The following is a 12,695-nucleotide window of genomic DNA, read 5'->3' as shown; positions in this document are numbered from 1 at the left end:
CAGAAAAATGTACCTCTTATCACCGTAATCTACGGTAGATATGAGAAGGATTAAAATTATCATTTGGAATGGGTTTTTTTTTTGTTGCTAATAAAAAACTACAAATTCCTTTGACATTGACAGTTTCAGACTATAGATCTAAACAATGATTGCCTGAAGAAGAGCCCCCCCCCCCAAAAAAAAATAACAAGACAGAGAAAGGTCCTTCAAAATTAAGTAACTGAAATATTAATAACAATTGGATAAGCAGCACTAGCACGTATGATCTTAACCCTCCTCATATGACTAGGTGGAGAGTAGTCTTTGCAGAACAGCGAAAGGTGTTTTGTAAATTACTCTGCGAGTGTTACCTTTTGGGGTTTGTGGTAAATCCAGCAGCATTTGTGCCACCTGATGGGTTTTCTTCCTCTTATCATGCATACTGATGAGTTAATGACTGATTGCTATGTACAGATCTTCAATGTTATTAATTACTAGATACGTAGGTTCCTAGCTACGTGTAGCTACACAGCATACTGCAGACCATGACGGAGATTGAAAGACGACACACCTTCAGTAAAGTTGCATGACTTCTTTTCTGCATCATTTTTGTGTTTTCTGTTACCATTTTTTTTGCACACAAACACACACACACACACACACATATATACCTTTGGATGGTTGGCATCTATCTTGGGGGAGAGTGCTCTATGTCCGGTGGACAGAGCGAAGTATATTTTGAGACTAGTTGAGACTAGTGGAACACTAGTAGTTGTTACTCAGAGTTTCACAGCGATCATCAGTTTTCTGATGATCGCTCAACACATGAAACTCTGAGTAACAACTACTAGTGCTCCACTAGTCTCAACTAATTCTCACCTAGATATATATATATATATATATATATGTCAAAAAATATATAAAACAAGGACATAGTAAGTTGACTTGACGAGTAGGAAATAAGAAATTTTATTTGAAAGTTTGGGTCCCCCTGGATCCTTCCTCAGCAAAACAGTAGGTGTTAATGAATACAAATAAAATACCAGAAACAACATTGTCAATAACATCATCACAATACAAATTTTTTGTTATTTTTTGGTCATTGTTAAAACATAAACAGAGTTTGGTGTCCATTTCACCAACATACAAACCATGATCACAAACATTACAGTTGAAAATATATTTACTTCGTTCCCCACTTACCTGTCTCCCCACAACCTATGCACCGCATTCTACCGTGTCTAGAATGCCCTGGTAGAAAAATGAAACGTTAAGTTCATCATACATAAATGAAAAGTTATAAATTCATGAGTTAGTATCCCACCTTATAAACTGTCTTTTCCCTGTATTTAATATGAACAGCCGTTCGTGGATGCCTCAATGCCTAAACCAGCTGGCTATACTAGGAATACTAGCCTAGAGCTCACAAGAACTTTAGCAGGCATATCTGACTTTTGATACATCCATAGATAGATATTAAAGCTCTTTTGACTTTTATTTAAAAAAATTCAGAGGTGTTTTTGTTCAAACCACAAGGTTACCCCCAGTTCAAATGTTGCTTAATTCTGTATTAACTTTAAAAGAACAAGTGTATTTTAAGGGGGTTTTTTTTGTTGACATTTTTATTCTTAACATGCAGTGCTATTGTGAAACAAACAGTATATCTTTCATTTAATGCCAATGGAGTTGATATGCTCAGATTATAAATACCCCTGGTGAAACAGTTCATTTCCCAAACAGCTGTATGGATTTGAGGGATATAATGTGAATGGGGGGGGGCCAGCTATGAGCATTTGTTAAGAAGGAAAGTAAAAATAGTTCATCCATCACTCCTGCAGATTTCTTTAAAGCTGCATGGAGGGGAAAACAGGTTTTACTGGCATGTTCCTATCGGTATGCTATAAACTATATATGATGTTACGTTAAAGACGGATATCAAAATAAAATGTTAGAAGTTATGTGGGGGCCCTGTGGATTTTATTCCCTCATTTTGCGTATAGAATCAAGGTAACATTTACAGCTAGTAGAGGAGATGACATTCCTCTGCCATAGGTTAAAGGTCGATACTCAATGACACTTTGACATCCTGATAGAATGTCTATATAGACCAATGGGAAAGGTGCATAATGTAGCACAGATTAAGTATTGCATGCATTTATACATATATATAAATATACATGATTGTACATATTAAATTTATACAACAATGTAACATTCAACCGGCCACATTCATACATATATACAGTATATATATATCTCTTTGGAGATCCGGCTTTAGGAATCACAAATGATTTTCGAGTTGGTTAGCATCATGTTTGATCTCTAGAGTAAGGCAAAATATGTCACCAAAAACAGAAATAGTATTGTTCGATACAGGTGTCAAACGCCTACAGTGAAATTACGACCTTCCTTACCGGTTTCGAACCTCTGGACATACAATCAGCGTCCATAGCCTAGTTGGTTAGGATGTCCGTGTACAAAGTGGGAGGCCCGGGTTTGAATCCCGGTGGAGCCTGGAAGTTTTTTCACTGTTCTGGATTTTCCAACTCATTACGATTTCAATTATATATTGTACTGTCAGATCTGCTTATGTTGGTATGTATTATTATGATAATGACATATATATAGTGTACACAGCTTATATTGGACTCCTTCATCGACTGTAAAGCCCCAGGGTTGTATTATTTGAGATAACCCTCAAGGTACTAGCTGCAGACAATGAGAAATAAGCTGGATATCAAAAATAACCTGATTTAGTTCATCTTACAGTACGTGCCATGTTGCTCAACTGACAGCACAAGGTTCTCTGTCATTTACTGGCCTAAATTAAGCATTTTGGGAATGAAATTATGCAAAACAGTAATTGTTTTACTTGCATTTTGATTAGTTTTTTGGAAGATTGATGTATCCCTTGTAATGGTAAATCGGCCAATAGGTTCACATTGACAGCAGTCTGCCACTTGAAAGACCAGGGGCATGCATAGTAATAAGTATGTATATAATCCATAAGTTGTCGATATATTAACAATTTCATTCATTACCTCCTTCCTCTGTTTTCCTCTGCAGCTAGCTGCTTTGATCCTTTAGCTAAAACCATCATCTTTGCATTTGGTTGCTATGTATATTCTGTAGCAATTATGCAACATTTTAATTACTTGAACAACTTAATAGACACTATAAATGCCAGTTTTGAATCACAGATCATTGTTGGTATATAGCATGATTTATCATATTCCATTTGATTTCAACAACCAAAGTTGTCTATGCCCAGATCCTTTCTGTTACATAAATGTTATTCAAAAGTACAATACGTCAAACCCAAATCTCGATCATTATCTCAAAAGCAAATGTTACTAAGAATGTGTTTTTTTTTGGGTGATATTTGAATATTAGGGTAGAATTTGAACAGTTGAATGGAGTTGCTATGTATGTTTGTTCAGAATATAAGAAAGCAAACATTGTGTGTCCGTAATTTGTGTTTGTGTTCACTTGATTGATGCAAGTAAAAGACCTTCAGTAGAATAAAAAGTACCTATAACATCATTTTAAAGAATAGAAAAATACAACTAGACGTTTATCTTACTGGAATAAAGAGATAAAGTCAAGAATATTAATTAAATATTGTGAAATCTGAAGGCCAGCACACCTAGGCTGGTATTCACATTGCAGATCAGACTCTGCAGGCTTGCTGTGTTCAATTATGGATCTCCATATGGTTCAACATCAAATTGATTTTATACCCCTGCACATTTACGTTAGGCATTGTACTCGGTATCAGACCCCACACTCCCAGTAACTGATCCGAAAGTCAAGGTTTTCATAATTAGAAGAACACAAGTGAAAACCAAAAGCCATGTGATGTGCAGCGCTGACCACTGCTAACGCCTACTACTAGTGTGTAACAAATAATCACAGAGGTCAAAGGTCACCTGATTCTGGGGTCATGCCCAGAGCTGGGTTAATGGTAATTGGTAATTTAAATCAGAGTGCTTGGTTAAACACTGCCCACTCCGGTCCAATGTAAACGGGACCCTATACAACACAGTCCATTGCACAATTGCCCTCTAACAAACATGAATCTTTGGTGCATGAGTTTAAATCATCTTGGCTGCCAAAAGTTCTCAAAAAGTGTCTGGATCAGCTGTAGCGTAGGAGTAATTTTGTGATCAAAACAAAAATATTAGCTGTACATTTTCTCTAGTTTAATATTTGATGCACTTTATAGTGATGAATCAAAGCCATCATATATCTGTACCACAATCAATAATTGAGTACATTGAAAATGATCTATGGCTTACCGTGGCACCGAGAAACATTAACGTGTACGTTGTCATGTTCACAACATCGGACTTGTGACAAACACCTTGATAGCGACCACGACCACGACAAGGGAACAATAATAAGAGTTATGGTGACAGGGCATGCCCAAGTTATAGCTTTAAAGGTATGCTGTATTTGCCCAAAATATGCTAGATACTCAAACATGGTCACCTTTGGTCAAAATTCTTAAACTGTTTTTAAATACAACTATGGAGCAAATTTTCCTCACTGGGAATTTCAGTCATATTGTTTGTTCCTTAAAAATGTCTGAGAACAATTTGGAGAGTAAAAGACCTCCAGGAAAGTACTTTTTGAAAACTTCTAGCAATTATAGCTTGCTATAATTTGGGCCTATACTGACTACCTAGCTTTAACACTAATCCCAGTGGTTAAAATTAAAAATATTGTTGTATCAAGGACTTGTGTTGCATGAGGGTAACACATAAACAACCATTGTTGTAAATATTACAATTTATCTGTTGCTTGTTATAAAGAACTAGAGCTTGTTAGCCCTCTGCCTTGAGTTGGCCAGGAGGAAAATTCAAGGGGCATCTGTCTGTGTTTGGAATTTGGTATCTATAAACATTACTTAATGTCCACAATGTTTTGCATATTACATTCCTTGTTTATCATTCTGTAATTTCATATTAACCTTATATCTTTAATATGCTTAAGTTTACTGTCTTCTTAATTGTGCCCTAAGTCATACTTTCACCCGTTTTGTTTCCTTGGCATTGCTACAACAAATGAAAAATGTGTCATTCATCTTCTGTGGGTGGGTGACGGGAGAAGTGGAAGTTGGAGTGCATGGTTAAAACATTATCGATCAGTCCAGTTAATAGCTGTGTCTACTGTATCATTTTATCTTATTAACAAGGAATAGATACACGTTTTAACAAGGGATAGATACCAGTAGTTAAAGACTGGACCGAGTCACATGGTCCATATTTTGGCCCAGTGAAGGGATATATCTTGAGATAAGTCTTGAGATCTATGTATTATATTAAAGTGCAACTATTGATGGAAGCATAAACTTGGGAAGTCATGTAGAGTAATGAACTTCATTGTGGTAGTTTATATATTAAAGTGCTCCTATGAGTAATTTGTTTACTTCAAGTTCATGCAAGTTTGGGTGTTTTTTCCTGTGTGTGTGTTTTTACATAGTGACAATTAATCAATGTTGCAAATATCTAGGAAAGGTAGAAATGCTTTATGAGGTCATGATGACATCACATTATAAGGTTACTTCACAGCTAATAGATTAATGTATTTCTATAAATCTTGAGTTGATATGTGACGTACAGAAAATACAGATCTCTGGATTGGTATCGACAATATGAGAATACAAGTTGCAATCTTTCTGACTAAATTGCCTGGAGTAGTATGTTTCGCAGTTTTGCAGTTATTGAGTGTATCTGTCCTGGTCTTGCTCATCACAATGGTCTATATGTATGTGTGTATATATATGTGTGTATATATATGTGTGTATATATATATATGTGTATATATATATATATATATATATACACACACATATATATTTAGGAATAATGGAAAAAAAACTGTCAAACAACTATGCTGCATTTTAGAGAAAGGATGGATCTCGAGTGAGATACAAAAATTAAATTAAAAAAGTGATTGGAAGTAAAACAGCCAATGTTTGGTTTTTGCAGAACTTTCGAGCAAAACTAGCTCTTCTTCAGTGCATGATCACTGAAAGTGACAAGGAGTAGCAGGAATTGAAACTTTTTATAGAGAAGAGTGTCGGCATGGCAGTGAAGACTTACTGATATCTGCTGGATTATCAGAAGTTTTGGAAAATCAGTATATTTTTAATCCGTGTCGGATTATTTTAATCCGATTCTGTCGTAATTTCAAAGGAATTGTTTTGGATTATTTGGGACGGCAGGTCATTTCTGATGTTTAAACCGAATTAAAGTTTAGTTCCCAGAAATGTTCTTTTCCTTTTCCAGTTTTGTCTGTCCAAGAATCGTTTCGGTCAATAAGTAAATTCTCAATGATTTGGGAGATTGAAGTGATTTGCAACAGGTCGGGTTGAGCTTGTTTGTTTTGATTCGCCGATCTTTTGTTGAGTCTTTCTCATTCTTGGCATGTTTTTTTGACTGATTCGACTGACGTATTGTAACTTGTAAAATATTGCAGTAGATGATCACACTGCAGCTCTCACAGCTAAGCTGCGCTTAATTCTGTTTTCATGCTCAAACCTTTTCTTGGAAAGCTGAATGCATTTCACTACAGACTAGAGGTAGGAAATTGTGGATTACAGTAGTATCGCTTAATATGGTCCCAACTGCAGTTTTATACTAGCATAAGTTAAGTTACAGACAAAATTAATGGATCAAGCTTTGATGTAATGCTGGTTAATGGAAACATGAAAACGAAGGGTACCGTAAATGTTCGTGGTACAATATGACACATTGTCCTTTAAAATGACATAAACTCAGAGACAAATTGGTGCTTCTTTCTTCCTTGTCTTTTTTCCTGTCCACCCCCTCCTCCCCCCCCCCCACTTATATATCCTCTGTTATCATCATTGTAACACAATAATTCTGTCAGTGAAGGATTTATTATAAGATTTGGTTCATTATATGGATATTCTGGAGGCAGTCAATGTGACATATATAGATATATATTATGAAATTTCACACTATTAATTAATTGAAGACCTCCATGTCAATACTGTGATGTCATTAACTCAAGGTATGGTTGTTTGAATGGAACCTACATATTTCCATGGACTTAACACTCAATTCTTCCAGGGAGTGAAACACACAGTCAAGTTGTCTGTTATGTCATCACAGCAGATGGTATTCAAAAGCTCTGTTTTTCTCGTGTAATATTCTTGTTGACTTTTGCTTGAAACTTGATACATCTGGAGTGTTTGCTTAGCTGGCAAGGTTGTCTGTATTTAAATTTCATCAAAATGCAACTTTTCCGTAGAAATATTTCCCTCTGTCAATACAGGTGAAAGTCTGAAAACTTTGTAAACACGATTAAAATCAATAACGAAACCATAACGATAACATGATAACGAAATACTGTAGTAAAGCTTAGATTAACTTCATACAATTAGTATGTGGATCCACTTCATTGAGCACCAGAGTATTGAGCACCCTAGTATTTGCTCTGGAGGTAAAAGGTCATTTGAGGTCAACAGAGGTCAAAGTCTGAAAACTGTTTAATTATGATTACGCTGAGATTAACTTACTTGAACTTAGATGAACTTACTTAGTATGCGTATCCGTCTGATTAAACACAAGAACGCTAGCATTTTCTGCAGAGGTCAAAGGTCAATTGAGTTCAACAAAGGTGAAAGTCTGACAACCATGTAATCATGATAACTCAAAAAGTAAAGTTGAGATGAACTTCATTATGTTGTATTGTGGATCCATCTTATTGAGCATAAGAACCCTGGTATTTCCTGTGGAGGTTAAATGTCATTTAAAGGTCAACAAACGTGAAAGTCTGAAAAGTTTGTAAACACGATAACGTAGAATAAACTTGTATCAGTTCCATATTTTGTAGGTGGATTCACCTTTCTGGGTACAAGAACAATAGTGTTCCCTGTAGAGGCCAAAGGTCATTTGAGGTCAACAGAGATCAAAGTCTGAAAACCTTGGAAAACCCTCATAAAGTAAAGCTTGGATGAACTTCATACTTGGGATATTGATCTACCTTATTGAGTAAAAGGACCCTATTGTTTTCTGTGGAGGTCAAAGGGTCATTTAAGGTCAACAGTTAGAAAACCTTGTAAGCCTCTGTAACTGCAATAGTCAAGCATCCATGAACAAGTGGATGCACCATATCAAATACATGATATCTATTCTACTCTTCGCTCAAAGGTCATTTGAGGTCAAAAGTGGTTAAAAAGTTTATAAAAAGATGTAAACAGGATAACTATAAAAAATACACTTGATATGTAGATCAACCTTATAGAGTAATAAAACCTATCAATGCGTAGTTTTATTAGATGTTCTGATACACTGTAATACTGTAGTACGTGGTAATGAATCACTCAGCCTTTTTGGCATTCCTTTTTTCTTTTTTCTTTTTTTTTCTCCTCCATATGTATTCACGATCACTTAACATGGTACACATAAAAATTATACATTGCATAAACAACGATGGTATGGTCAGCTGTTACATATTCAAGCAACTGCAGTAAGTATCAGTTAATGTAAGTAGACAGCAAAAGAAACCATTATTTTGCACTACACACAGCTAAATAAGAGACTTCTGGACAATATGAAAAGGCATTCTAGTTATCCTTTCTTATAGTCTATTCAAGCCTTTGTGAAAAATGTCATGATTCATAGGTTCTAATTGTGACAAATTTTCAAAGGTTTAGATCTGAAAAAGAGTAGAACTATCAAATAATGAAAAGACATTGATGAGGTGGTGCAGGTTCTCTGAGACAAGAGTCTACAGAGCAAAGATAAGTGTTTTCGTCTATCGAGAATGAGGTTCAATATTTGTCAGTAATGATAACGTCAACCTCAGTTAATCAATACTGCTTTTAGTGCTGACAATAAAATACGGGGGGTGGGGGGATTAAAAGAAACCACATATTCAGTTTCTATTAAAATGTTTTAGAGGATATATTAGAGATGAAAACTTGATTGCTAGAATCATTAGTTAAGTGCCAAGAAAGATTTCTGAACTCAAGTTAACTTAAACATAATTGTCATTGGAGAATGACTGATCAGCCCAGTCTGGCTTGACAGGTTAAGCTGAACTCATTTAATATCAGAAATGAATAACAAAGCTACATATTAATGCAGAATGGCATAATTTTATCGAAAGTCAACCGCAGCTAATCAATTCTGCTTTTAGAGTTGAACAGTATAATACGGGGGGATTAAAGAAACCACAAAATCAATTGATACAGTATAACTTGTTTCATTGAAAATAAAAATAAAAAAGGCTTCCCATTAGAATGGATTTAACACTTTTGTTTTTCAAAGTTTCGAGAGAGGGCATCTCATACCATACAGTGATTATTAAAGAGAAATGAATAACGACATAAAATTTTCAGTTGAAATAAACAGAATCAAATGCAAACGGATAGCACACAGTATTACCCATCTTATTTCATGTTAAAATTCAAGAACTTTATCATCATGTTTTGATTTTCAAATCTTTGACGATGTGCTTATGTGCTATGTGTTAAAAATGTTAAAAAATAGCGTATAAACAGTAGGCCTACTTGCTTGAATAGATGTATCAAGGGGTCAATCTGGTAACAATGACCCCTTAGTTTCAACGCCTTTGCGTTCCTGCGATCAACTACGAGCTTGGTCTCAACAACCAGCCTGAAACGGACCAAAGAAAATCTACTTTGAATGACATTTTGTTTCTCTGTATTCTTTGTATCGAATATATATTGAAAGAGAATCTGTCCTTTTTTTTTCAAAACAACCAATGGATTAGCTGTTATTAAGCGGTAGTAGAGGATAGTTAAATGAATGTGATTCAAATGTTAACGTTTCGTCAACCATACGGATCGAGCCTTTTCTGATAAGCATCCATCCCGTGCAATAAGAAGAATTTAAAAATCACAATTTCCAATTTGTACTGTTTACGTCTTGTATTTTTTTATTTTACTGCATTATTATGAAATGAATCTTTTTCCATCCTACTGTCTGCTAATGTTATCTTTTTTCCTATTGAAACAATTAACTTTGACCTGTGTGTTAATTAAAATTTGTGACCTTAACCTGTGACTTTCCAATGCAACTGATAATACCAATTTCTTTGAATGAGTTGTATATGGTTTACTTTTGTCAAAAACCATGAGCTTACAAGCACACATATCATCATATTTCCATTGATTAACTATCTTTCTCACACAACTAGACTATATCCTGTTTCCCACAAATTTTTAGACAATTGAGTAATAATCAGGTTATATTTTGGAACAAGTTAAATATTCTGCTGTCTTTAATAGTTCCAATTTATCTCCGTCCATCTCATTACGCCAGCGATATGTCTATTATTAGCTTCAAATCTAATTTTGACTGTGATATGAGTATGGATTTTAGTATGTATAGAAGATGCAGTAAAGTAATTGTTTCAAATCTTTGGGATGTAAATTTAATACGAAATTGACCGAATTTGATATCATCGTCTCTTCCTACTACAGGTATCGTAACTACAATGTCGGTCTGGGATGGCGTGGTAGTGACCCCGAGCGAGAAGGCCTACGAACCCCCGGTTGAGGTAAAGGAAGGCGAGGAAGAAACTAAGGAGGGGCAAGATGGCGTCGAGGAGGGTATGGAAGTACAGCCACAGCAACAATAAAAACAGGTAAAACATCTCAAGGGTGTCTGCTTCCAAAGGGGGGGAACGTTCGTAACGTATCTGTTGAACCTACAGTCGATTGTCCTTTGTTTCATATCACACGTAACTATTCTGTAGGATGTACGAAAATCACAAATCTCTGCACTAATCCCATACATCGTATGAGGACGATGTTGGGTTTAACATTGGTTATATAGTTCAATTCTTGTCAAGAACTTTCGCACATTATTGCGAAAGGAATACTGTTCGTACTTTACGATTGGCTGGGTGATACATGGAGCCAGTGATAATGCTCACAAACACCTGCTCAATTATGTTTTCTGTAATTGCTTTTAGCTATAAACACTAGATACCTTTCTTTAATTCTTAAGAGAATCACTCACTATATATATAGCTTAAAGGTAGTCAGTAGAGGCCCCAAATTGTAGCAAGCTATAATTGCTAGACGTTTCAAATAGTACTTTCCTAGAGGTCATTACCCTCCAAATTGTTCTCAGCCATTTTTAAGGAACACACTGAACGTCCCAGTGAGGAAAATTTCATCGCAGGTTGTAATAAAAACAGTTTAAATATTTTGACCAGAGGTGACCATATTTGAATATAGATCTAGCATATTTGGGGCCATTACAGCATACTTTTAAGATCATGGGTTTTTGGTTGTAAATAAGATGAGCGTGAATTTATTAACCAAGACATCAGGATTGCTCTCGATTTAATTTTTTTTTTGAGGGCAGGAGTAAAACATTGGTTTTACAATTAGCAAAGGGCCAGACAGAAATAAAAGTGTTACTCTAAGTAGAGTTGAAGCATTATGTAGAGTATGTCATCATAATACAGTACCTGGATGTACCCGATTCATACCAGAGTATTGGCCGATTTTGTTTGTTTTACCCTATAGAATCAGCTTGAGAACCTCTGTAATATTACTGTCATAACATACATGCCCATACGGAAACTATAAACAGGTGCATAGAACATGCACCAGTTTGCCATTACATGGGTCTATTAATTATCAGATTACACATGAACACCAACTGACAGAAATAGGAGAGTTTTATCTCGCTTACTCAAATATAATATCGCCTAGACCTGCTATGGTCAACATATGTAATGTACCCTTTACTGAAAGTACAATTAAAATTGATTTTTAATTAATTTTCGACCAGATGTAGGTCAAATAATTCATACTCGGCAGGCTATGCATCTTCACTCAACACAGTACTAGGAGTGTAATATCTTCTGGACACAGACTTAACTCTTACCTCGTACAGTATAAGACCCTGGTAAAAGCAATGCATACTCAATATAACAGTTGGGTCCTCTGAAGTGACAAAGTTTCCTAATGTGAGATTCCCATGTCAAAGTATATATTCCAAATGTTTGTAATGAAGAGCCTCCCAAGTTTAAATTCCTGGTCGCCTTAATTGTGTGTCAATAGGTTTATTCGAAATTACTTAATACGGTACCAATACACCCACAATGCAGCCAAAGTTGTGGTAGCGGCTCAGTAGTAATAGGCCATCATATGCTACAGGTGGAAATAAAAGATTTTAAAAGAGTTCCTTTTCAGTTTTGTACGTAAGAATCGAAGGGCCATGTTTTAAGTATTTCGTAAGAGTTCGTACGGAGATTGACCGATATGTAATTACCAAACCTGATTAAAACGTTAGTGGAAGGCGTCTTAATTAACTTAATGTCAGGACTAATTAAATTGCTGTGAATTGATTGACATGATCTGTTTAATTTTCGGTTGCCATTTCGGTATTGACACAGTTTGGTTGGCCTATATAAGTTAAATCACATTCATTATAGAGAGAGAGAGAGAGTTTCACTTTGATTTTGCAATGGAAATTTGACCAGGATATTTGTATTTGAAAATAAGGCGACTTATTTCTCCGCTGGTCAATTTGTGAGATATGATTTATCTATTTTATGATCTTCATATAAATTACTAATAGTGGGGAGCACAGAATAGCCATTTGTTAATTTGTGGCTACTGTGCAGGAAATCGTCAAGAAGGTTTGAAGAATTTGACTTATATTCTTAGCATGAAACATTAGTTAATCTTAATTTTG

At 35.4% G+C, this 12,695-nt stretch overlaps 1 protein-coding gene across 2 annotated transcripts in view; it reads left to right on the top strand.

Annotated features, from left to right (window-relative positions):
- LOC139966530 (interleukin enhancer-binding factor 2 homolog) overlaps positions 1-12,695 on the top strand; it is a 177,404-nt gene that overhangs the window by 102,330 nt on the left and 62,379 nt on the right. For both annotated transcript variants that reach the window (XR_011792687.1, XM_071969651.1), the window contains exon 12: positions 10,463-10,626. Coding sequence is in view for 1 of the 2 variants with exons in the window: in XM_071969651.1 (XP_071825752.1) it covers positions 10,463-10,620 (158 nt within the window). In the remaining variant the exon portion in view is untranslated. The remainder of the gene's footprint in view (positions 1-10,462; positions 10,627-12,695) is intronic.

Source organism: Apostichopus japonicus, chromosome 4, assembly GCF_037975245.1.
Source record: "Apostichopus japonicus isolate 1M-3 chromosome 4, ASM3797524v1, whole genome shotgun sequence".
NCBI classification, from domain to species: domain Eukaryota; kingdom Metazoa; phylum Echinodermata; class Holothuroidea; order Aspidochirotida; family Stichopodidae; genus Apostichopus; species Apostichopus japonicus.
This window is presented reverse-complemented; position numbering and strand designations above follow the sequence as displayed.